The sequence below is a fragment of the Tricharina praecox genome (genome assembly GCF_024521635.1).
Source record: "Tricharina praecox strain CBS 144465 chromosome Unknown BZA05scaffold_19, whole genome shotgun sequence".
NCBI lineage: Eukaryota > Fungi > Ascomycota > Pezizomycetes > Pezizales > Pyronemataceae > Tricharina > Tricharina praecox.
Genome location: NW_026250421.1, coordinates 170,206 through 195,029, shown reverse-complemented (window position 1 = coordinate 195,029; position 24,824 = coordinate 170,206). Strand labels below are relative to the sequence as shown.

The following is a 24,824-nucleotide window of genomic DNA, read 5'->3' as shown; positions in this document are numbered from 1 at the left end:
TTCTTATCAGCCACGCTTCCAGAATCTTCACAGTTATCTCCATTCAATTCATTTCTGCCCTCTCCATCTCGTTTCACCTAGGTGTGTAGAGTAGTAGTGACCTCACATCTGATGTACGCATGGAGCAGGTACCTACCATAGGTACATTACGCAGGGAGGGAGGGTGGGGCATCCCCCTCCCCTCCTCCCCCCTCCCCCCTTCCCAATACTCCGAAAAAAAGAAGAAGCTGAAGAAGCAGCTGAAGAAGAGGGGCAAGCCCGCGCAGTGCACCTATATGTACCCATCATACAAACAGATCATATCTATGATATTCCTTCCCTTCGCTCCGCTTCGTGCATTCTATTCTTTCCGCTTTCCTTGCATGAACATCCACATCCACCCACCGGGTCGGATATGCCGGCAGCAAACCCACCCACCCGTACCGCCCCGGATCAATTGGAAAAATTCACTTTCTTCCTTTCTTTTCTTCCTTTCTTTTCTTTGCGTAACGTGGGGGGAGGGGAAAACGCGGCGAAACGAAACGTGAAGAAAAGAAAAAGGAAACGGAGCCGGGAGATACCTACTGTAAACAGTAACTAGAGCGGAGGCAACTATCTAGGTGGGTATCGCTATCGATTGTTCTCCGCAGATAGATACGGTATGTATCATACATACCATAGGTAGCATGTGCCTGGGGTGTCCCAGTTGCCCCAGGTGCCCAAGTCAGTACTATATCTGAGGAATTCCCACAGCTAATCGACATCTAGATGCCCAGAGTCCGAGTCTCCGGATGTTCGAACTTCGTCGTAAAGACGTAAAGACGTAAAGAGAAGGCTGGTGGAGGACCTAATCTGTGATGTACTGAGCTCATGATGATTCATCGCCACTGCCCGAGGGGCCCGGAGGGGAATGCATCATGACTGGGTAGACATTGGACAGGTACTCTAGGCTCCATGGAGAATCTATGTCGAGTCTATGTAGGTCATGTAGGGATTTATTCCCAGAACTCAAGTCTCAACCATGCGCCATGCCTTGCATCGCTCTAGGTAGCTGAACTACACAGCTAGATACCAGTAGAGTGTCCCACCCCCCCGATTCGCGAATACGAACATCACCGCCTCACAACCCATCACTCTCCCCCTCCCACTCCTCCTGCTCCTCTCCCCCCTCCCCCTCCACCCCCTCGCCCTCACACCCCTCCTCAAAATCAAACCACCTCCCCAGCACCTTCCCCAGCCCCACCGTCCTCCCAGCGACAACCCCCAACCTATCCAGCCTCCCACTGGCACTCGCATTCAACACGGACAACTCCGTCTCCCACCAGGCCTCTCCCTCCTCCGCAATCACCACGCCCGCGCCCGCGCGCCTTCCCACCTCCACCAGCGCCGCGAGTGTCCGCCCCACCCCCTGCGCCGAGAACTCGCTCGTTTCCGCGTGCGCCGAGATGAGGCCCCAGACTCTTAACTCCCCCGCCCCATGTGCCAGGGAGGAGGAGAGGGAGGCGAGGTACGTGCGCACGTGCAGAATGCTAGGCAGGAAGACCACGGCCGTGTGCTGGCCGCCGCGGAGGTGGGCGAGTGTTGGGAGCGTAGCGGCGAATGAGGGGGAGAGGCGCTGTCGGAATACATCGCGCGCGCTGCAGATTAGCAGTGTGCACGGCGTGGAAGAGTGCAGCGCGCTCAGGAGGAAGGATGATGCTGTGGTGTGCTGAGAGATGAGTGCTGGTGCTGGTGGTGGTGCTGCGGGTGGTGCTGCGGGTGGGGCGGACATCGTATGGTAGGTATGTGTGGGGAAGGTTGACGGGCAAGGATAGCGAGCTGGGCTGAGCTGAGCTGAGCTCGATATCCAAACTCGACTGGAAGCTCGGAGACTCGGGATTATGGTGGGCGTGGCAGCGAGGTGTCGCGAAGGTTGCTGCGGGAACGTTGTCCACGCCACGAGTCGTAGTCGGTGACACGCTAAATTCACAACATACAGCACGTTGAGCAGCATTTGTACGGTAAGAAGTATCCTGCTGCTGCGCCGTCCTCGGAACCTCGGCCACGCAGCGGACATCATCCAACACAATCGTTACCCACCCGCATACTGATGCGCGAACAGATGAACCATCGCTCCTTATGGAGGGCCCGAAATCGAAGCAATACCTACACCAACGCAAACGCCAATGACCGAACAAGAAAACTCGTCCACAAAACAGCGCAACCATGGAGAAAGCAAGCAAAAGACACACACGTAGAGACCTAGGAAAACGCACACCAGATGTTTGGACCGTTCAAGAAAGGTAGGGGGAAAGGAGAAATCGCAGTTGGAGTGACCCGAACGCTAGACAAGAAAGGACAAAGGAAGTTTACCTAAGCACCGAATCCTTCGACCCCAAAGTCAGCGCAGCTCACTCGCTGAGGAAGAGAGTAACATACCGTAAACGGGCTTGCCGATGCGCTGCAGAGAGTGGATCACATCGAACACCGTCACAGTCTTGCGGTTAGAGTGTTCGCAGTAGATGACGCAGTCTCTAAGGACCTGGAGGAGCACATCAGCCTCCCTTCTTCACAACCAACCAACCAACGATGCGACCACACCTACCTTGGTCAAGTAATCCCTAAGCGCAATTCTGCCCTCATCGTAGATCTCCGCTGAAAGCCTCTTGACGCCGCCCCTCCTTGCCAGACGGCTGTGTCCACAACCATATCAGCCCGCACCTTCCCCACCTTCCCCATCTCCCACCGGTCCCAGCAACGGAAGGAAAGACTCACCGAATGTCCGACTTGGTGATGCCGTGAATAGTATCCTTCATCAGCTTGCGCCGCCTCTTGAGCACCGGTCCGCGCTTGAAGCCGCGGCCCATATCCTTACCAAAGACCTTGCCGCCGGCGCTCGTGATGGCGCCCGCGCCGGTGCTGCTGCTCGCCGCGCTGCTGCTGGTCGGGCCGCTGCCGCCGCCGGCGCTACCAGAGGCCGGCCGGTCGCGTGAGAACATCGTTCCGCCCGTCGGACGCTTGTATTGGGACATCTTGTAGTGGGTGGTGGTGAGTGATGGGTGGTGGATGTCGTGAGTCGCGTGTTGCGGGGTGGCGCGGGGAGGGAGGGGGAGGGAGAGGATAAATGGGAGGCGACGCGAGGTCCCGCTGCCCTGTGGGATCACGTGCTTAGGATTCCGGCTACCATATCTAAGCGAACATCACGTTTTCGACGCGATAGCGAAAGAGCGAGCGAACGAGCGAGCGAAACCTAGAGTCCTAGCGAGTTTCGGGCTCGGCATCTCCGCATTCCGCCCACTAACGATAGCCTTTGACAGATACTTCCCGATGCCCGCTCCTGTTCAAAGTTTAAGCAAAAATGAATCCAATTATTATTTCCAAGTTACAGACAAAGAAGAGTGGTGTAGTAGCAATTATAAGAATGCCTATAAGCAAAAAAAAAAGCAAAGCCAGCCATATGAGCCTAGATTGGCCGAGTAACAAAGTAGAGCACTCGTGTCGTCATATCGTCCTGCAAAAAGCAATTCAAGAAAAACATCGTGAGCGAGGGAAACTAAAAAGACGGGCAAGCAAAAGCAAGCAAATACAACAAACACTGCGCAGACGCAATAGCAAAACGTACATACAGTTCAAACCGCTATCGTACGGCACATCTAAGAGATGAAAGTGGCCTCTGAGAACATCATTCCCTTCTCCTCAGTCACTTCCTCCCCGACCTTGATCTTCAGAGTCACCTCTTGCCGGTACTACAGAGTCGGTCAGCACACATTCACATCGCATGGGGTGGGGTGAGTGAGTGGATAAGTGAGGGGCCTACCTGGTACATGTACGGCCGGGTCCCGACAGCACCCGCCACGAATTTCTTGATGATGGTCGGCACCTCCGCCATGATGTCCACACAGTCAAGCTTCGGTTTCAGGTCGGTCTCTAGCACGGACTCGGTATCCTTGCCGTCCTGGGTCTTCCCCTTCCAGACCACCTTAAACGCGGTAGGCTCTTCCCACTGCGTAACAGGGTCCATCTTGGTAGCCGTGTGGGCCACGGTTCCGGTAGTGGTACCTTGCAGTAGCACGCCATCCTTGAAGATTGTGCCAACGGTGACCGTCTGGCTGCCGTACGACGGAGGTGTGGTGAACTCCATCATGATGGCCGCCACGTTGTCGCTCTGGAACGTGATGAAATTCCACTTGCAAGCTTTTGGTCACGGGCAAGAGTATAAGCAATATTCCGGCCAGATGAGAGAGAGAGAAGTACCGGCGTGGTGGGGCTTCATTCCCTGGAGTGCCATCACAAAGATGTTCTTTCCGGCGACATCGACCTTCTCTCCCTTGACCTCGACCGTGCCGGACGCCCTGTTCTTGGGCCAGAAGATATGCCGGATGCAACCCCACGGGTTGGCAGGATCATCTCCGTAGTTCGTCTTCGCATCCTTTCCGACCTTGAAGCCGGCAACCTTACGATCGATAGTAACATCGACCAGCACCTCCGGGTCGAGCCTGGACTTGATATGGTACGAGTCACCGGCCTCATTCAGGATAATACTGAAGTCTTCGCCGTTCTCGCCGGCGAAGAAGCTCCGGAACGTCGGGTCGAAGGCATAATCGGTCATGGTCTTCGCGGACCAGTGGACCCTTCCATCGGGGAAAAAGACCTTGACGTTGAGTTGGGCGCTGATGTGGATGTTGCTGCACATACACCATCGTATAAGCTCTACTGCTCCCTCGCCCTCGCCCTCTCAACACAAGGCAGGGGAAGAACGCACGAAACATTTGAATAAATAATCTGAAGCATCACAAAGTGGCCGCCGTCGGTCTCGGTATAGAAAGTCTGAGTCTCGGCACATGTGCTCTCGAGGGCCTGCCATTTCACATCGTCGTCTGTGACCTCGTATTTCGGGTTCAGGTCCTCCTGCTTCGCGACTGACTGGAGCGCTTCGGGGCCATAGATGGGTTCGGCGGTGCCGGCGACGGCAGATAGTCTAAAGCAACAAACAAAAAACCGGCGAGTGTCAGAGAATGCTATCTATCTTGTCCGACCCTATCTGTCGCCACCACACCCCTCCACCCCCTCCAATAGCTCGTGAGGGGTGTTACATACGTCGACTGTGCAGCTTTCGTAACCCAGGACAACATGTTTGCGGTCTGGATATGTGGTATGCGTATGTAGATTCGCTGATGGGAGTGGCGAGTTCGTTGGTATAGGGGGTCGATGGTTGGTAATGGCAGTGGAGAAGTGTGGTGGAGGCGTGGTGTTGCTTGAAGTTGAAGATTTAGTCTAGTTTCTGGGAAGAAGGTCTGGCAGAGTACATAGCGTAGGCAGCGTGGCGAGTCCTCTCTATACCTACCCGTTACCTCATACTGCAGTGACCTTGTCTTCGGTCACGAGCAAAAGCCAAGCGCCAGCACACGACTTCCCCCGAAACATGAACCCGGTGAACAGCGGTCCGACAAATGTCCGACCCAGATCGGACAAGACCGACCGGCGCCGGAAAGATAAGCGGCGCGAATACGATGGAACATGATGGATACAACGGGCACGGGATGGATGAGGTAGTTACAAGCTGAAATTGTTCCATTTGAAAGTCTACTGTGCCTACAGCCGAGCTCCAAGGTGTGAAGAAATTACAGCAAGAGATGTACATCCGCAACGAGAAAACGAATGAGAAAGAAATGAAGTAGAAGCAACGGCACAAAACTACCCGAACCAAAAGCAAGCGACCAGAGCCCAACAGCCCACTACTCCGCACAAGAAACCCTTTCCGAATTACCACGCCACACTCTGCCCCTTTCTCGCATCAAACGCACCGCCTCACGCCGCATTCGCCATGGTCTCTCCTTCCTCCAACATCCCGGTAACGGTCTCCAAATTCCGGATCATGACATTTCCGTGATCGACGAGCAACAACTTCTCCGCGTTCGCCGGCAAGCCGAGATACGTGGGTGGCTCTCTCTCTGGCAGAGCATTGACCCACCGCATAAACTCCGCCATGCCGACGCCCTCGGGCGCATATAGTGGAGTCTCGGTATCGGCTAACTTGAAGTCCGAGTTGAAAGCATCCGGAGTGAAGAACGAGTGCACTAGAGACCGGAGTTTCGCGAAATCGCCTTCATCGTCAATTTTTCCTCCGTATGTTTCGGTGATTAATGTGCGGATCATTTCCCAAGGAAGCTTGCTAGGTGCGATATTTGTCCGTCCTAGTGCAGCTTGATCAACCCACGTATCGATGATGTATGCCGAACACTCGTACTAGAAGATATTAGAATCATGTGACACTTCAAAAGGAGTTTATGGGATTACAAACATCACTGTCATTGAACTCCCAGAAGCCTTTCCAACCCAGATTTGGCACGTATCGAAGTCTCTCTTGAACCACAGCGTGCAGGAACGAGAGCAACAAGTAAACACGAGCCTTTTCGGCAGGCTGCTGTTTCGTAGGTCGGGTCGACAGTGAAGACATAGAGTCCTTCATATTCGCCCTGACACCGGCAGGCTGCTCGTACATGAGAACACGAGACGTACGTAGGAGGTTGATAGGAATCTTTGGCGAGGTTTCCATCGACAGGAATAGCCTGAAGTTCGGATGCGGCCGTAAAGCATCGAGACGCTTCTCCAGTGACTGAAGCCAAGTAGGAGTGAGATGAACGTTCTTGACCAAGACCCAGGATCCGGACGAGGCAGCGTTACTGACGGCCTTGTCGGCTGCAGTGACACCCTCTGCGGAACCCATGGCAATGTTTGTACAGTTGACGCGCATTTGTTCCACCAGTCCTTCAACCTTGTAACTCGCGTCGAATCCGGGGGATGAGGCGAGAGCAATGGGAGTAGCGGAAGACACCTGAGAAACAACCTCCTTCAAGTCTCCAGTGGTGTCGAGAATGTCCTTTCCGAATACCACGGCAACGAACTGCTCGGCCGCGGGGACGAAACGGTCCAGCCTGAAGAGCTTGATGACGAGAAGCTTGTGCAGCTGCTGTTCGATGTTTGGAAGTTTGTCGTCCCAGATAACCGGCACATATTCTTCCGCATTTTCCTCTTCCAGGAATCTATCCCACGCCGCGGTGTTCACGTCCTGGAGCCTGTCCTTGAAGATTGGAAGCAGTGAAGCACGGACCATGACCTCATCTCTACGCTCAGTCTCAGTCGACACGTCGACTCCAGGCATCTGCTCGTCTAAGATCCTGTCAATCAACGACTGATCAATCTCGTACGTAGACGCCTTAGCGAGAAGCATGGCTAGAGTGACTCGATCCTTTTGGAGAAGACCAATCGAAGTGCGCTGGTAGGCTGTAATGTAAAGATCGCGCAGGATAATGTCCACACGACGGTTGTAATCCTTTTCAGCGTCCAGCTTCTTATTATCGTGTAGAACCGAATGGAAGATGTCAAGGAAGAACTGCAGAGAGAACTGGTAGAAGTGGTTCAGGTGGTGAAGTTGCTCAAGAACAGCAAACACCGAACTGCAAGCCTTCGCAATGATCTGGTACTGCTTGGTGATTGTTTCAACCTCCGTCATGACGCCGTCAGTCTCCTGCATCTTTCGTGAGACTTCCGCAGCCTCGGTCTTGAGAGTCTCCAGGGTGTCAATGACCCGATCGTCGTCAAGGATATTTCCTCTGGACTCGTTCAGCGCCTGGAGCAACCTCTTCTCGAGCTGTCGCAAGTGGAGCTTGAATTCGCCCTGCAGCTTCATGAGGTTCGTTCTGCGCAGATCAACGTCCGGGCGTTCAAACTTCAAGACCTGGTTGAGGGACTGAGTCTGCAAGCTGCTCTGGGTGACTGTAAAGTTGACGAACGTCGTCCTACTACACACATCGGGAGCAAACGAAGCGGAGGGATCCCGAGTCGATAAGAAGAGACGGAATGACGGCGAGAAATCAATCTCCTGCTTTCCTAGCTGGATCAAAACACGCCCTCCTGTCTTCTGGTACTCCTTGTTGAGAACATGGTTTAGGATCGGGTCCAGATGCTCGGCGTCTTGAATGAGAATGGGGTTTCCGAAACGCAGCGAACTTTCCAATTGCTTCGTGAAGGAGTCATCGAGGAAACTCGTGATGGTGAGACGCCTTTCCTTATTTTCGTTCGCCAGATACTCTGTAGCTCTACCCGACGGGTCGATAATGAGAGGATAACGGTTGAACCGGTTCAGAACGATAGCATTCTCGGTGCAAAGATCGTCCACAGGTAGTCCGTTCTCTTGCCATGCCAGACGCTGATCTGCAGTCGACAGGTACTCGGTCACAGCATTGTGTTGCTTGAATTTGATGCCAGCAAGGTGGAGGTGGTTGAGCCAGTCGTCGGTCATGGCTTTTCGGTACTGCTGATCGTAGAGGCCACTGTACGCAAGGAAAGCAGCAGAGACCAGAACGTCGCCAACAAGCGTACCGATCTGGGTCTCGAACGACTTACTTCCCTCGTCCCAACGGACTCTCTCGGATGACAAACTGTCAAGGAGCTTCACGCTGCGGTCGACCTTGAACTGCACGCGCTTCATCTCCGTCTTGAGAGCTTGAGTCTCACTGATAAGCGCCGCGTATTCCTCCTTGTACCGTCCAATACTGTTCTCCAGTTCGAAAATGGTGTCCTGCATGGCCTTCGCCTCGGCCTTGGTCCGGAGAGCCTGTTCCTCGAGCTGGGTAACCTCGTCACGCAACGGCCCAACACGATCGAGGATCTCAGAGTAGTTGACTTGCGCCTCCACCCACTGCACCAAAGGCCCACAGGCCTGGGAAGCGCGGTTCATCGCCTCGAAGTTGTACGATGGGTTTGACAGGTACTGGGTTTGCATCTGCTGCCGAAGTTTCTTGGTCATCTGCTTCTCGTTATCAAAGTTGACGATACTAGAGATGAAGTCCTCGCGACGGATGATAGCCTGAACATCGCCCCAAACGTTGACCTTGTGGCCGAGCAGAGTGCAGACAGACTGCATGGCGAGTTGGACGTTGATAGGAGGCTTGCCCATGACCCTGACTTCAGTAAGATGTGTCTTCTTGATGTTCTTGACACTGCGCTGAGCCTCCGCGACAGCAGGTTCTGCCCTGGCAAGGTCGTCCAACACAACCTCCTTCCGCTCTGCCACTACCCTCTCCTGGATCTCCAGTGCAGCCTGGACCTCGAGTGATGCGGCCCTCTTTTTCTCGGTCTCTTGCTGGTCGGCGACCATGCGCTGCAGCTTCTCATTCGCCTCGGCACTCTTCTTCTCGAGCTGGCCTTGCTTTTGCGCCAGACTGACACGGAGATCCCGAACCTTGTCGACGGTATCCTTTAACTTCTCCAGACCCACGTTCAAGTGACGCTGCTGTTCTTCCAGATCTTCGCGCTTCTCGTTGTAGAGCTTGACATACTGCGCTACGAAGTCCAGGAAATGACGTGGGGTAAGGAACGTAACCTTTCCCTGCTGCTTCCGAAGCTTCGCGTTGAACCTGTGGAGCGAGTAATGGATGTACACCATCGCATTGACGACGGCCTCGCGATGAGTCGGGGGTAATGGAAGCTCTCTGTAGGCCACGGGAATGGTGTCGGGTGCATGGTACGATGGACGATCCAGGTCGAGTGATTGGGTGAGCTCCGAACCAACTTGGTAGAACGCCTGGTCCGACCAATCTCCGAACCAGTTGAGAACACAACGATTGAACAACGCCGGAGACGTAGCTGCTTTGGACGAGAGACCATCTTCGGGAGGATTCATCGTGAACACTACGTGTAGGTTCTTGACGATCTGCTGGGTGAACCACTTGTACAATTCTTCCTGAGAATCCAACAGAAGACCTTGTCGTTGGGCTCCCTCCTTGCAGGCAGTCATCAGAGCAGCGAATTCATCACCCTCGAAAAGACCAGGAACCTCGGCGTTGGCAAGTAGCGTGTTCATCCTCTCGAGGAAACCGGAGTCCAGAACGTTCGACTCGTCCATGATGAAGCATATCTTTTCGCCCTTGCATCCACATCGGCGCAGAACATCTCGCAAATCGTCGTCGAAATCTTCGGCGGAATATCTACCATGGACCTTGATCTGGAAAACCTTCAATCCGTTCATCCAAGCAACAAAGCGTGATAGAGTAGTCTGGCACCATCGTCAGAATAGGGCATACAAGATTAAGTCGGAGGAGGGTACTAACCTTTCCGGATCCACTGACTCCGATCAGAATCAAATGACCTTGGGGTTGACGGAATACACGATCGATTCTCAGAACGTGCTCCAGGACATCGTTGAACAGAATGAGTGGCACATCCACTTCTTCCTCGCAGAAAGTCTTCAGGCGGGCCTTCGCGAAGTCTCTGAGTTGCTCGCGGTCGACTGGTACGTAGTTCTTGGATAGCCAGTTCGAGTATAGGATGGGACCCTTGAGCGCCTTTTCTTCGTCAATGTTGGGGAAATGCTCTAGAGCAATCCGACGAGCTGCGTCATCCGTCCACTTCCTCTCATCCTCGCCAACAAGCCTATCTTCGAACAGTCTCAGGGCCTCGTGAGCCCAGATCCTAACAAGTCCTTCCACCGACAAGGTCTCCAATGGACGAATCGCCTCGTACAATCCACGAACCCATCTAGTCAACTCACGAGGAGAATAGACGTAGTGAGGCTGAATCTTAGGGGTAAACCGTTTCTGAGACTCAAGATAGAACTGCACCATTGCCTTGGTAAGAGGCTCAGAGTAACCGCGAAGCGTTGGGATGATCTTTAGAACAGCACTGTTGAACGTTCCGTAGATCTGGTTGAGGGATTGTTCTCCGGGGTAATCGACCATGATAAGCGGGCACTGCCGCAGGAAACGAAGTCCCATAGGTGTACGTCCGGCATCTGTCGGGGGATTACACGCTCCGACGAACTGAATCCGGTCCAGAGTAACCCATGTCTTGTCCGAGGTTCTCCAGAAACCATTCTGCTCAACCAACTGTCTGAGGAAAGAGATGGCTCGCTGTGTGCCGTACTTATCCGGGGCGGGCAAGTTGATTTCGTCACAGAACAGCACCAGCCATCTTCCAATTTGGTTGGGAGACATGACAACACCATTCAGTGTCTTCTTGTACTCGCAGTATTGCTCGAAAGTCTTGATCAAGAGATCCGGTGTGGTAGCACTCGAGAAATTGAGACCGACAACCTCCATGTTCGGCAACTTCCTAAGGGCACTGAACAGCGTCATCGTCTTACCCGAACCAGGCGGACCACAAAGCAGAAGAGGTTTGTGCTCTGCCAACCAAGAGTACAGGATCTCCTCGTGGCGAATCGTGTCGAGAGTAGGAATGACGACATCCGTCTGGGTAACAGAGTGCGTGTTAACCTCGATGTTGGGAACCTGGTCTTGCCACCTGCTCCATTCGGCCTTGGGTATAGTCACGTCGTAGTCGATGAGCGAGCCACCTTCGAAGACTGGGGGTTGGTCTACGGTTGACTGTCCGCTCACATACTGGCCGAAGGCTTCACGATCAACTAGGGGACAGTCACCCGTGAAACTCCAGACTAGAGCAGTCAGAAGCTTCTTGGAAACGAAAGCCTCGATCTGCTCATCCTCCAGGGGAAAGTCCACGTGCTGGATGTTGTACTCAATCATGGTGCGGCCGACTTTATTCAGCAGTGAGAAGAGAGTGTTCAGTGCGCGAACATCCGTAAATTCCATGATGTGGTTGTACTTCCGCGCTTCGTTGAGGGCATTGATGATAAAGCCACCACTCTGGAGTAGATGCGTGAGCAGTTTTGCCATTTGTCCTTGGGTCTGAAGTGCCTTGGCCGAGATTTGTCCAGCATTGACAGTGTTGTCCTCGTCAAGATCCTCGAACGCAACGGTGCGGAGAGACTTTAGGTAGTTCGTGACCATCATATCGGAGGTGACGGTGTCCTCGCTGAACCACACCATACCGCATCGACTGACAGTGGCCAACGTCGCATACTTGAGTGTTTCGACTTCGAACATGATCCGCACATTCGTAGGCAGGTTCAAACGTTCTCCGTTAGGCAGTGTGAGGAGCTTGTTGTCGTCCAAAACACTAGAAAATGTCAGCACAGACGTCCACCAGCCAGCCACAAAGGAAAATGCAGTACCTGTTCAAGTTCTCTACCCATTCGGGGTCTACATCACCGTCAAATACAATCCAGTGTCTCTTCGTATCCTCTCCACGGAGGTTGTCGACGATCTTCCGGAGGATACTGGTAAATAGACCGTCGGTCCATTCTCTTGTTGTGGAGTCCAAACTTCCGTACAACGCCTCCTTTGACATGACCTTAGGATCGATGACATGATGGACACCTTCCTGCCCCTCGACCTGTTGCAGAGCCTGTAGGAGAACTTTCCAAGCACCAGACTTTCCAGATCCGGAGTTTCCGACCATCATAACACCGTGATGAATGTTCTGAATCTGGTAGAGCTGAAGGATCTTGGTCATCCAGGTATCGGTGACGACGAAATTCTGTTCCGCGGCTATCTTCTTGATGGCGTCTTCCAGCTTGCTCATGTTTCCTGGCACATACTCCACGCCCGGGAATGCCTCGCGTTCGATCTCCTTCATAATCTCAACATCACTCCGGATCAACTTAGGAGCAATGGTCTCCCTCAAACTCTGAACAATGATTTGCGCCTCCCACTTGACGTCACTAGCGTTGTCACCAGCATCCGTAATCTTTGCACGCTTGAGACCACCGGAACTGACCAGCACACTCTTGAGAGCTCGCAGGCCGAAATCGTAGTGGGCTTGCTTTGACAGTCGGAGAGCACACGAGTCGAAGAACGGTACTGTGGATTTGGCCAACTCCTTGGCCTGGATGAATCCCTGGGAGTATAGCATGACTTCCGTGATGAGCTCTTTGTCCGGCTTGGACATGGCTACACTTCGGAAAAGTTTCTTCAAATTGTCCGGCAAGTTCGAACGGCCGGCATATCCAGGATTCATGGTGATGAAGATACCTGGCAAATGTCAGTGACCATAGAAATCCGCAATAAAGTTAGACTTACCCGTGTTTTTGTGCACCTTCAACTGTCTACCAACCATCTCGATCTGCGCATCCGGATTCTCGATATTCTTCTTGAGTCCAATTTGGATGTTCTGAACCTGTTGGGAAACGGCGGACAGAATCCTCTCCTCCAGACGATTGAACTCGTCGAAACAACCCCAAGCACCAACCTGACAAATACCCAAAAAGATCCTCCCCATCGCCTGGAAATCAAACGTGTCGTCACAACAGAACACCAGCGTAAACCTTCCGAGCTGAACACCCAACGCCTTGACTGATTCGGTCTTTCCTGTTCCGGCGGGACCATATGGAGATCCTCCGAGTCGCTGGCATAGCGCCTGCGTCAAAGTCAAGAAACAGCGGTCGGTTAGTGGTGTGCGGACCAATCTCTCAGGTACACCCAGGTATTCGAAGCCGTAGTCCAGTTCGGCATTTGCCATTCGGATACAGAGGCGATTGATGAAGTCCCCTTCATCCGAGTAATGATACCTCATCTGCAAAAGCCAGAGATGATCTTGCGCGGTAGAAGCCGATTTGGCAGCCAGTCTCTGAATGCAGTCGCGTTGGTGTACAAACTCCGTGATGAGATGCTCGCACTTCTTTCGTTGAATAGCCTCCATATCACCCAGGACCATGGAAGCCAGCAGGGTGAGGACCTTAACCTCCTGCTCGTACAAAAACTGCAACCCCGATCCACCCTCCTCCAACACCTTCTCCACCACTGTCGTCCAAACAACCTGCGTCGCCAGCACCACGATCTGGGCCGGGAACTTGGTAATGTGCTCCTTGAACGCGACCATGTCGAGGTCCTTGGCAGCAAATATCGCCTTGAATTCCGTGACTGCCTCACATAGAAGCTCGGCGAGGGTCAACTTCATGTTCGTCTCCAGTGCCGTTAACCAGTCGTTAATCTTCGGAGTCTTGATCAAAGAGATTTCCTTCTTCAAACGGACCTCTTCGCCCTCCTTGGAGGTGAAGGCAACGATCGTCGAGTCATCGTCAAGAACTAAGCCAGACAGACCGGCGAACATCTTCTTGAAATGCTTTTGGATCCGCACCGAGTCATTACTGTTTCCGATGATCTCGAGCAAATCTTCATCACCGACAAAGTAGAACCGCGGGAACGAAACCCTCTCCTTCTCCAAGTATTCTCCCAACGCCTTCTGGATCTTGTTCAATAACTCTGCGAGTCGCTCCAAAGACTTTTGCACACCAGAGATGTTGAGGACATCGAGGACGTACGGCGACTTGTACACCTTCTTCATAACTGTGAAGAACTCCGAGTTGATATTCTGGAATCGTGACGACTCGATGGGCAAAAGATGTTTGATATCGGCATTACCGGTAAAAACTCCCTCAAGGTAAACCCATTGTCTCTGAACATCGATCCAGATGTCGAAGAGCACATGTACCCTATTGAGTTTATCCTCCCAAGAAGATGCCTCGTCTTCGAACTCCTTGTAGTAGGGAGAGTGTCTCATAGCCTGAAGGGAGTTGAGGTTCTCGCTGCACTTCGCAAACAGATCGTCCCATCCCCGGATAAGGCGGCACTTGTTCTGATATCCGACCAAGTCAAGAACGTAACCGGTCCAGGTCTCGCGGACTTGCTTCAGGAACTCCTCAAGCGCCATTTCACCCTGGGCCTGTGCGATGATGTCGCGAATGATGGGCTCACTGGCTACCAGATTGAGGTCCCACACGGTTCCGAGGTTGAGAGAGCTGAGGTATACCCTCTGTCCAGGCTTGAGTGCCTTGAAGATCTTGGTCCAATGTCTCTCCCGGACGGCTTCTGACTTGAGATCGGACAACAGTGGATTAACCTTCACGAGCAACCGCAGCACGTTTTGGATGTGTTCGAAAGCAGCGTATTGCCGCATTCTGCTGGGCATCTCCTTGGTCATGTTGATGAGACCCTCAAGGCCCTGTCGAATCTTGCGAGTAATGACACTCGACCATAGGGTATCGCGCAGGTCGTTCAAGCTCTTCCAGATGGTGGACAACGCCGACCAAACGGATTTGAAGTCCTGCACTTCCTCGAGAATGCCTGTCAACAAATTGTCCGGACCAGCAGCAATATCCAACGCCTCCTTTGCTTTCGAGACCATCTCCGACTCGGCCTTGAGCTGCGTCAGCCTGGTTTCGAATGTGCTGAGCGTAGCGGAGGCATCCTCGGGCTGGATCGTGCCGGATACGGGCTTTTGGTCGTTCCACTCCGCCACGACATTATTGATCTTGTCCGCGACAACTCTATCCTCGGCGACGATCTTCGCTCTAAGCGCATCTGCGAGACTGTAAGTATCGGTACACCGCTGGGATTCAAGATGATAACATACCGGTCTGGTCCTGTACGATTTTGCTCTTGCGAGCCAAAATCTCATTGAGTGCGGTCCATTCACCGCCAATCTGATCAACATAGAGCCAGTCCTGAGGGAATTGATAACGTTGTCTAGTCAAGGTTGTTTCACCCTGCTTGAACATCTCCACCTCGGGTGCCCATGCCTTCACCTTTCTTTTTGATTGTTGGACAACGGTGATGAATGCCACGGCCTGTGCAGTTGATGAAGCCTCAAGGGACTGCCCCTCCAGGTCTTTTCTCGCCTTTCCAATCTCGGCGTACGCCTCTCGCATGCGGTTTCCAAGCTTGTTGGCAAACTTGATGAGAATGTCGTGTTGCCACTGGTCGTACTTCGCATTGACCTTGGTCTGCACTTGCTCGTAATCGATGATGATATTGCCAAAGGACCGGCTAACGTCGGAGGTATCGAAGGTGGACCTTGATTTGCGGATCTCGTGCAACAGCTGGAGCCATTTTCCAAGGTTGTCTCCAAGAGCGTCATAGACCTGCTCTGACTGCAAGTCCCAGAGGGATTGGAAGCGGAGCCACTCCTCAACATACGCTGCAATCACGCCGATCTTGGTCTCCACTGCCTGGTAGGCCTCGGAAATTGTTGGGGCACAATGTGCAGGCTAATTTCATCAGTCGCAGTCATCCACCGGGGAGGGCAAGAATCATACCAATTCATGGAAAATCTCCACCTCGCTGGCATCGATATTAATGTTCATTTCATACCGACTGGCCTTGAGCTTGTGGAGATTGCACACCACGCCGAGCCACTGGTGCAACTGCAGGAACCAGCTCGCCCTGGCAAACTCCAACGGAGGATCAAGATAGATGACTTGGTTCCGAATACTTATTTCGTGAACGAGCCTCTTCATCTTGGGGTTGTATGCGCCATCATCCCTCACAATTCCATCCATGCCAGTGTCCTCAATGCGACTGATCCGCTTGCGGATGATATCACTGTCCACACCATCATCTCTCTCCCCTTTGAATATGTCGATCCACAGTACCACGGCTTCCTGGAGCCTTGTGAGGAATATCATCTCGATTTTCTGATTCAATTCACCGACCCAGTGGGCCAGGTTGACATAGTTCTCGAGGTTCAGCTGATCGACAGCCGCCTGAATGGTGTCGATGGTGTGTTGGAATGCATTGTTATCATAGGGACAAGTCCGAAGTTCCGCCATGGCTTTTTGGATAGTGTCGTGGATGGTGGCCAACGAACCGGTCTTGCCCTGCAGGATCGAGACGGCTGCTGCGAAGTCACGAACAAACTGAACATGCCTGCTTTCCCGACCAGCCAAGGAAGTCGAAGGGTCAACACCGCCATTCGGCAAGTACTGCAATTGTCTGAGATGGAGGTCATATGAATGTACAAATGATTCCCATTTGAGCGGTACACCCTTCATGATGAGGGAATGCACTTCATTCTGATAGCCACTGAGAAGGACCGAAACTTCTGACATTTCCGAGATAGTACGATTTGTCTGAGCCAGAGTCCTGACGGTTTCCATCAAGCTCACAGCATAAGGGTAGACCCGCTTCGCCTCCTTTGAAATGTTGGTGATAGCATGTGGGACTTGGTAATTAAGCCAGGTAAGATTCCGGACTTCCTTGAAGAGGGCAATGACCTGGGGGTCGAAGTTGACCACCAGCTCAAGGGTGTTGCCTGCAGCTCGGTTACGATTGATGTTGAACAACCTCCCAGATATGGCGATATTGCGCCTGTTCACATCGGCCAACCAGGAATCGAAGATAGGCCGGGTATCCAACTTCTTCTTGAACGACTGGCTCTCTCCTGACAGTTTTTGGCCTTCATGGTACATTTCCCATCCTCGTCCGAGGACATCCTCCACACGCTTCATGTATGCAACCAACTGCCTCTCAATCTGGCGAGCCCAGATGATGGCACCCGAGATCGGCGGAAGATCATGCAACTGGGCCATGGCATGGGCTTCGGAATGACCATACTGCTGCTTAAACCGCTCGTGTAGCGCGGCGATGTCGTGTTTGACACTGTCGATAAGCTGTGTTTGGTACTCTTGGATTGCACCCCTGATCTTTGGCCGCACGAAAAGCGCGTTGAATTTGGAGAACACCCGGAACATCTCATTGGCGGTCTTAGCCGTCGCCAGTCGATCTCTCAGTCTGGCGATGATGGAATTCTCAACTCGGGAGGTCCTCTCGTTGTAGGCGTTCTCCGCTGCAATCCAGATCTCAGTTCCCTCGGGTGACACGTCCAGAACATCCACATCCTTGAGCACGGCATAAGCCTGAGCCACTTCATCAACCGCATCAACATCTCCTATGTCGTCCATGACAGCCGCAGCGTCCGAAGCAGGACCTCCGCTCTGAGGTCCTAAGACATTCGCGATGGTCCGCTGCAGCTGCTCGTGGCCGTGTCGGAACGCACGGATGTACGCCAATCTCTCCTGTGTCTTAAGATGTCTGGATTGGATCTTGATGGGAATGAACTTCTCCGAACGTTTTCGAGTGACATCTCTCGCGATGTTAGTGAACTCTTTGACATTTTCATCCCAAGTTTTAAAGATGCCCTCGGCTACGTTCATTAGGGACTCAAAGTCGCGGTATTCGAGGTGCATGAGGCGGCGACCGCTTAGAAGGCTGTGCAATTGCGAGTCGAGGTCGCCAGATATAGCTTCCACCAGTGGCAACGCGCGCCGGATTGGGTACGGCGAGATACGGAGTTTCTTGTTCAAGTGCAAAAAGATGCCAACGACTGCATCTTGGACCTTCTGCAGACTAGTGGCCGACAAGAGTTCGTCAAGAGGGAAATCCCGCATAAGCTGGTTATATTTTTGTACTACAAAACAAAGTCAACGTATGTGCTAGAAGGGCAGTACAAAGAAGGAGTGTGGACCTCGATCGGTGGCTTCTTTGAGCCCCGTATCAGCAATGAAACTGACGGTGGCAAGAAAACGTTTTGCATGCTTCAAGACGTCAAGGGTAAGCTGGACGCCGTCTCCCCGAAGCTGCTCATCAATCTTTTCCAAAGCCATCTCCATCGACAGCCAGAAATTTATCTCCTGCGTAGCCGAGCCACTCTCCGTGTCCCTCGACATTTTGGTTATAGACTGGATTGATTTGATCCAGGCATTGACGGTCGACTGCAGATTGTTGAGGAACGAACTGTCTTGCAGCAACTCTGCCGGTACCAGGTCAAGAGAAGCCCGAGAGCCCTTGGCCGCAGCGTCGTCCAAAGCCTGCTGGATCACAGGATGTAATGTAAGGAAGAGTTCGGGAATATCGATGTTCTGTTGCAAATGCAGCAACGACAGCTCCAGTTCGGCAAGCTTCTTCTTCGTCACCGGAACACCTGTCTTGGCCTCTGCATCTGCGTAGCGGTTTGATCGCACGGTAATCTGACTCTCCTGTCCTTTGGTGTACGCGTCAAAGTACGGAGCAAGAGCCGAGTGTACGAGTGAATGTAGAATTTCGAAAGGAGACACTGAGCCCTGCGCGCCACCACTGAGCGCCAGTGTTCCGGGAAGATTCATGATCTGTAGCTGTACATGTAGCGGTACGGCGGAGTCGAGGGGGATCGGCCGTTTGATGAAGGCCACCGAGGCCACCGTCGACGCTGACGACGATAGTTCGGATGATATTGAGTATGCATGGCGGATGGACGTAACGCCTAAGTGGGATGCTACATCATCAGGGTCAGTTTGAGATATGGCGCGGGCCGGGAAGAGAAATCCCACAAGCGGAATCACTGAGCGCTTCTTCAGCCTCGAGAGTATCTTTTGAAGCATACAGCGCCACTACGGGCTCCGTCGCATATCGTGAGAGTTTCTGTAGGGTCTCGGGGTACTTGTCACTGTGAAACAAGCTTCCGGGGGCTTCAAGATCCGACCTCTTTGAACCTAGAGTTACGGCAAGCACTTCCGCGAGGTAATCAGCAAGCACAACGGGATTGAATGCACTGATCATAGCTCCCGGTGTCACAGGATTGGGTGGGCCACTGTTGGCGGGAACCAGCACCGGACCGTCCATGACGGCGGTTTGATTGCAGCTGTCGGTTCGGTAAGTTTGCTGGTGGAAATGGGGTGGGGTTTAGCAAGCTATGGTAGGATCTGGGAGCATGGATGAAGCCAGAAAGCGTCGAAAGAAAGGCGAGGTGGGTTGATTAAAGCGAATAGGTATGAAGCTCCTACGATCGAACGAAGTGGTGAAGGTTGAGTCTGGATGGGTGGTGATAGGAGAGAGTATCGTGCCGTGTTGTAGGGAGATTGCGCGAGGAGCAATTTCACAAGTGGTGGAGGGAGCAACGGGCACTTTGTGCGACGGTTTGGGTTAGAGCAAAAGAAGAGCACAGGGTACATTTGCCCTGCAGCTTTATGTAACGGTGCCTCTCAACACACGTGAAGGTTTATCGCGAGGCATTGCGACTCCCTTTATTTGCCTTCATATACGTCTTATGGAACATTTTTGGTGTGAGCTTTGATGCACCGAGGAAGAGGCTCGTTAGTGAGGCATCTCGTCGAGCATCGTCCCCTTGTAAGCATCTGCGGGACCTTGCGTGGTGTCGAAAGAGAGCTCCAATTAGAGAGGCATCCTGGTGCTAAGACATCTTGGCGGCGATAACCAATCTTCCGCCAGAACTCCAATTTTACCGCGTACCGCCACGATATAGGCGCCCGGGCCGCGCACGGGCCAGCTTGCAGAGGGCGGTTAGAGCATGTTCGTCTGCGGTTTTCTAGTATGCGTGACATATCGAACTTCATATGTTCGGTGTTGGTACGGGCTTCACATACTGCAGCTACGGGATACCCAGACTACCCCGCAGATCTCAGGATTGTGAGTCCTTGTATCCGAGTGAGGATCGAAGAACCTCATGCTGCAAAGCGCACACCAGCTCGGTATGCTGATCATCACTGCTTATTATGACCACCATAATGCCTCCATTACCAGTCGATATCAACGACAGCCGTCTTTGAATTAACTGATTAAGAGGATGGTTGACCCTGATTCTGGATCCTTGGGTGATCGATATTACACAGGCTGTGCTTTTCATGCTTCGGTGCTTTCGTGATCCAGGTACGGTTTGCACTGGTCCAAGATGGAAACCACTTTTCCAAGTCCTCATTCCTGGTTGCAACAAGTAAGTACTGAGGTAGGTACACAATATGTGAAGTACTCCAAAGGCTCATGGGTAAGTTTTCTACTTATACACAGCCAAAATTCCATCAGCCAGATGATACACAGCCTCCAAGCGTGAAATTGGAGTGATATATCGTGCACCAAAGTTTGCCTTCTGAGTCTACAGCAAAACAAGAAGTCAGAGAGAGGTTCAGAATGCAGTAGAAGTTCCTGGAAACCTTCAAGAGATGGCTTTGAGCTCTCGTGCATTCGGTCCAATCTGTTCAGATCTTATCTAATCTCGGCCACTATCGTCTGCACTGTCCGTGGGCTGCCTCGTCCATGGGCTGCCCCGCAAACCAAACATTCCGCCTAAAGCCTGGAGTCAAGCTTAACCGACTCCAAAATAGCACTGGCACCGGTGGTCGCACCTTTAAGGACGCAACCTTGAACCGACAAGCACCATATCAGCCTGCAGAGCCTCGCATGAAGCTGGGCTGACCGTCCACCTGTCAAACCCCATCCATCCAACGGAAAAGAAGAACGGCAGAAGAGATCCAGATCCTCCCTATCGTCAACCCCGTCGATTCCGCACTTACTTAATCGCTATCGTTTTGACAGCGCGCCCCCCGCGCTTATTCCACAACCCAATGGCCAAGAAAGCCCGTCAGAGGATAAGCTATGGTTTGTCGAACTGCACTCTGCGATCGCTGCTCGCTGGCTGGCTGACACGCGAGTCGTCGCGTCGCTGCAGTTCTACCTCTAGCGAATTCGCCGGGCGGCCACAGGTTGGGTGTCAACAGTCTTGCCATTGATGGGCGCCAGGGTATTCTGTGAGTGCGAGTGCCGTGTGCGAGTGGAAAGCTGCAGAGAATGGATGCGCAGACAAGGGAAAAGAAAGAAAGCGTTAGCAGTGGGCAAATGGGATGAACTGACGGGTCGCTCACGCGTCATGCAGATACACGGCTGGCAGAGACGGTGTCATCTGCTCATGGAATCTCGGTGTCGACCTTTCGGAAAAGCGACCACCGTCCGAATACGTTCCTCGACCGACTCCTTTGCCGTATTCGTTTCGCGACCAAATTCAAGCGCACACGCATTGGGTCAATGACCTTGCGCTCTGCAACTCGAACGAAGTTGTTGTGTCCTGCTCTTCCGACCTTACGGTGAAGCTCTGGAGACCACATTCCGCGACCAGTCAGCAGGCCGACACTATCGGAGAACACAGCGACTATGTCAAGTGTCTTGCGGCGCCGAAGGAACATGGCGAATGGGTAGCAAGTGGTGGACTCGACAGAAAGATCAAGTTCTGGGACTTGAACGGAGGCGGAGAGCGGCTCCAGATCGATGTCGGGGACGAAGGCCAGAACCCGAAAGGTTCAATCTACTCATTGGGAATTGGGGGAAACGTTCTCGCCAGTGGTGGGCCTGAAGGCGTGGTGCGGGTTTGGGATCCACGGTCTGGAAAACGGATCACAAAGTTTGTCGGCCACACGGACAATGTCCGGTCAATTTTGGTCAGTGATCAGGGCAATATGGTTTTGACGGCGTCATCCGACACGACCATCAAGCTCTGGAGCATGACCGCAGGACGGTGTCTGCACACCTTCAGCATGCATAACGACAGTGTGTGGTCCTTGCACTCTTCACACCCACGTCTGGAGGTCTTCCATTCCAGCGATCGCTCTGGCCTCGTTGCCAAAACGGATGTCCGCAATGTGGCCGAAATCGAAGACGGGATATGCGTCGCTGTATGCCAAGAGAAAGACGGTATCAATAAAGTCGTTGCAGCAGGTGATTACTTGTGGGCGGCAACATCCAGTTCCAGCATCAACCGCTGGCTGGACGTCGATACCGACCTGGACATCGCCACAGATATCCGCAGGCCGCGGGTGGCTTCCTCTGCAAGCTCTCGTCCAAGGGTTCCTTTCTCTGCCCCTAGTATTAGCGAAACTTCAGTCTCGCCACCATCGCCTCCAACACGGAGTACGATCCCGGTTGGCTCTCTTTTGCGCCTGTCATCCTCATCTTCCTTCCCATCGAATGTCCGCGATCCAGATGCTGTAACCGTTTACTCGGCAGCCAGCGTACGGCACGCGTCGATGGCTGAGACTTTGCTCGAGGGTGAGGCGGGAGGCACAGTGCCCTACAATGAATCTCCAGACGAAACCATCGAAGGCCAGCGGGGTCTCGTAAAGCACTTTTTGCTCAACGATAGACGGCGGGTTTTGACTGTCGACACTGCTGGAGAGGTAGTGATGTGGGACTTGCTGAAATGTGTGCCTATTAAATCGTTCGGAGAAAGACACATGGACGATGTGGCCATGGAGGTTAATACCACAGACACCATTGCGAACTGGTGTCAGCTTGATACTCGTACGGGGAGGTTGGCATGCGTATTGGAGGAGAACTACTGCTTTGATGCGGAGATGTATGTGGACGAGGCGGCCATAGAGGAAAAGCTCGAGTTTAGAGACGATCAGAGAAGTACATTTATCTCTTCTCTCCATTCAATCTCCATCACTAATACATTCAAGTCAACATGGGCAAGTGGGTCTTGCGGTACCTATTCAGCAACCTGATCGACGAGGAAATTCGGCGCGACGAAGACCACCGAAAGATCCTCGAATCAGAGCGCCAAAGCCGTGAGAAATTACGAAAGGAGAATGTATTAACGCTCCCGCCTCCGACTTTCTCTATGATTGAGGCAGCCGGTAGTCCCCTAACAACCCCAACAGGGAAGGCGAATCCCAGCGGATACTCTCTTTTCCCCCAAACGCCAGGAATGGGAATTGGCGTTGCCACGCCCGCTCCCTTCATTACGACTCCCTGGGACGATGGTAACAGCAACAGGTCAGGCGAACGACAGAGTGGCGACTACTTCTCATCAGGAGCCGGTGTTTTCCAGACATCGGCAAAGAACGGTGGTACTACACCCGGAGGTGATCTGGATGACACCGTCCCCATGTCGCCCTCAGCCGAGAAGGAAAAGGAAGACAAAGGTTCCCGCTTTAACGTCGGAGGTTGGCGTCCATTCGCGGGCAAGAAAATGGGTCGGTCCGCGTCGACAGACATGGGCGGATCCAAACCGCTGGCAACCACTGACGAAAGGCCACTGGAACAAACAGTCTTGGAGGAAATTGACAAGCCGGATATCCTCGAGGAGACGCTGGGCGGTGTGATAAGACGCATCCGAACGATGTACGAAAATCAGGACCGAGATGGAGAACAGGTCACCACGGCGATTACTCCCAGTCTGCCGACTGAAACACCGGTATTGAAGCCGCCACGAAACACTACTATAATAGTCCAAGAGGACAAACCGGATTCTGGCGGCGTGGCGGATCTATACCGTGGAACGGTGGGTAGTCTGGGCGAGGATGCGGACCTCCTGGAGAGGGTTGCCCCAGCGTGGCTCGGAGAATTGATCCTTCTCAACCGCATCCCGTTCAAGGAAACCATGAAGGTCAGTTTCGTGTTGGTTCCATGGCAAGATGAATTACCAGTACTCCCTAGCGAGTCCGGAAGGTGCGCTTCCCCATCCCCATCATCACTGGAAGTACACCTAATCTCATAATTCAACAGCGAAGGGAAGAATGCCCGCCTAAACGCAAACCGCATGCTCCGTGCCAAAAAGATTATGTCATACGTGGCGGAGCATCTCGCACCACCGTACATGGCATCCGGTTATCTTCCCACCGTCGCCGAGGGAGAAGAACCCGCAAAACCAGAGGACTGGTTGGAGCTTCTTTGTCATGATCAGGTTTGTCCCCCGTCTTTGCATATAGGTCAGTGCTGATGCATCTGCAAGGTCGTCCCGCCTACTATGTCACTGGCTACCATGAGAACATACGTGTGGAAGACGAGTGGGGATGTGATGCTTTACTACAGGCGGAAGGATAGGCCGTCAGCTGCAGCTGCGCCCACGGAGACAAATGGTGATTCTTCTGCCCCGGCAGAAAACAGCGCTGGTGAGACCACTCCCACGCCCACGCCATATACGGGTACGGTTGTGTAGATGAATTTTATATGTTGAGCGGGTTGTTTAGCCATTTGAGCTCTGGTTGAGGGGAAGGGGTGAGGAGGTGCGGAGGTTTATAAGGTACAGTGCGGAATGTGGATGTTGGCTGTTTTACACTGTTTCTGTATGTTTATTCATGTTGTTTGACCGTTTTTTGATGTCATTGTTTGTTGCATTAGGCCTAGGAATGGACGGCAGCTAGAGCGAATGCTCCAGTTGGGTCGTTACTCCACAGTGGAGATAACATCGTGTAGATCTTGGACTGGACCTTCATGAGCGAGGCGGTGGTTTCGAATGTTTAAACTCTTCACCTCATGAGGCGCGTTAATCGCCACAACCACCAGCATTCCGCCAATCGACAGCGTTGCGGGTTCCCCCCCTCTCCCTCTCTCTCCAATCTGCTGCATAACAACCCCATAGCAACAGACCTTTGAGCTCGAAGCACGGCACAGCGGCTCCAATCACAC

At 53.0% G+C, this 24,824-nt stretch overlaps 5 protein-coding genes across 5 annotated transcripts; 1 reads left to right on the top strand and 4 right to left on the bottom strand.

The window, feature by feature from the left end:
• Positions 1 to 1,099: 1,099 nt before the first annotated feature.
• Positions 1,100 to 1,750, bottom strand: BZA05DRAFT_446567 (uncharacterized protein; the record flags this gene model as incomplete). The annotated part of the gene is made up of 1 exon (XM_051487086.1): positions 1,100 to 1,750. One exon carries the CDS (start codon positions 1,748 to 1,750, stop codon positions 1,100 to 1,102), a length of 651 nt encoding a protein of 216 aa, XP_051337714.1.
• Positions 1,751 to 2,184: 434 nt separating this feature from the next.
• On the bottom strand, positions 2,185 to 3,300 carry BZA05DRAFT_93381 (histone-fold-containing protein). The gene is made up of 4 exons (XM_051488812.1): positions 2,734 to 3,300; positions 2,564 to 2,651; positions 2,398 to 2,500; positions 2,185 to 2,345 (listed from the first exon to the last, which is right to left on the bottom strand). Exons 1-4 carry the CDS (start codon positions 2,988 to 2,990, stop codon positions 2,332 to 2,334), a joined length of 462 nt encoding a protein of 153 aa, XP_051337713.1. The 5' UTR covers positions 2,991 to 3,300; the 3' UTR covers positions 2,185 to 2,331.
• A 4-nt stretch (positions 3,301 to 3,304) lies between these two features.
• Positions 3,305 to 5,319, bottom strand: BZA05DRAFT_403522 (oxidative stress survival, Svf1-like protein). Its single transcript, XM_051484212.1, has 5 exons — positions 5,056 to 5,319; positions 4,721 to 4,936; positions 4,213 to 4,643; positions 3,776 to 4,152; positions 3,305 to 3,704 (listed from the first exon to the last, which is right to left on the bottom strand). The coding sequence occupies exons 1-5, from the start codon at positions 5,088 to 5,090 to the stop codon at positions 3,612 to 3,614; spliced, it is 1,152 nt and encodes a 383-aa protein (XP_051337712.1). The 5' UTR covers positions 5,091 to 5,319; the 3' UTR covers positions 3,305 to 3,611.
• Positions 5,320 to 5,503: 184 nt separating this feature from the next.
• BZA05DRAFT_93336 (dynein heavy chain, N-terminal region 1-domain-containing protein) lies at positions 5,504 to 19,538 on the bottom strand. Its single transcript, XM_051488811.1, has 9 exons — positions 18,959 to 19,538; positions 18,118 to 18,903; positions 15,911 to 18,060; positions 15,229 to 15,862; positions 12,897 to 15,176; positions 11,990 to 12,848; positions 10,071 to 11,934; positions 6,260 to 10,015; positions 5,504 to 6,204 (listed from the first exon to the last, which is right to left on the bottom strand). The coding sequence occupies exons 1-9, from the start codon at positions 19,248 to 19,250 to the stop codon at positions 5,767 to 5,769; spliced, it is 13,059 nt and encodes a 4,352-aa protein (XP_051337711.1). The 5' UTR covers positions 19,251 to 19,538; the 3' UTR covers positions 5,504 to 5,766.
• Positions 19,539 to 20,688: 1,150 nt separating this feature from the next.
• Positions 20,689 to 24,618, top strand: BZA05DRAFT_403516 (uncharacterized protein). Its single transcript, XM_051484211.1, has 6 exons — positions 20,689 to 21,020; positions 21,091 to 21,169; positions 21,295 to 22,823; positions 22,874 to 23,864; positions 23,922 to 24,099; positions 24,148 to 24,618. The coding sequence occupies exons 1-6, from the start codon at positions 20,987 to 20,989 to the stop codon at positions 24,352 to 24,354; spliced, it is 3,018 nt and encodes a 1,005-aa protein (XP_051337710.1). The 5' UTR covers positions 20,689 to 20,986; the 3' UTR covers positions 24,355 to 24,618.
• Positions 24,619 to 24,824: the final 206 nt, after the last annotated feature.

Bases quoted from the DNA above. Each gene is read 5' to 3' on its own strand.
- BZA05DRAFT_93381 (XM_051488812.1), bottom strand. From the start codon at position 2,990: ATGTCCCAATACAAGCGTCCGACGGGCGGAACGATGTTCTCACGCGAC. The intron at 2,652-2,733 runs GTGAGTCTTTCC...TTGTGGACACAG, and splicing joins ATCACCAAGTCGGACATTCG to CCGTCTGGCAAGGAGGGGCG. The intron at 2,501-2,563 runs GTAGGTGTGGTC...GTGCTCCTCCAG, and splicing joins TTAGGGATTACTTGACCAAG to GTCCTTAGAGACTGCGTCAT.
- BZA05DRAFT_403522 (XM_051484212.1), bottom strand. From the start codon at position 5,090: ATGTTGTCCTGGGTTACGAAAGCTGCACAGTCGAC. The intron at 4,644-4,720 runs GTGCGTTCTTCC...GTGTATGTGCAG, and splicing joins ATTATTTATTCAAATGTTTC to CAACATCCACATCAGCGCCC. The intron at 4,153-4,212 runs GTACTTCTCTCT...CGTGACCAAAAG, and splicing joins AATGAAGCCCCACCACGCCG to CTTGCAAGTGGAATTTCATC.
- BZA05DRAFT_93336 (XM_051488811.1), bottom strand. From the start codon at position 19,250: ATGGACGGTCCGGTGCTGGTTCCCGCCAACAGTGGCCCACCCAATCCT. The intron at 15,177-15,228 runs GTATGTTATCAT...ACAGTCTCGCAG, and splicing joins AATCGTACAGGACCAGACCG to ATGCGCTTAGAGCGAAGATC. The intron at 10,016-10,070 runs GTTAGTACCCTC...CGATGGTGCCAG, and splicing joins GAGTCAGTGGATCCGGAAAG to ACTACTCTATCACGCTTTGT.
- BZA05DRAFT_403516 (XM_051484211.1), top strand. From the start codon at position 20,987: ATGGCCAAGAAAGCCCGTCAGAGGATAAGCTATG. The intron at 21,170-21,294 runs GTGAGTGCGAGT...CGCGTCATGCAG, and splicing joins GATGGGCGCCAGGGTATTCT to ATACACGGCTGGCAGAGACG. The intron at 22,824-22,873 runs GTACATTTATCT...AATACATTCAAG, and splicing joins GTTTAGAGACGATCAGAGAA to TCAACATGGGCAAGTGGGTC.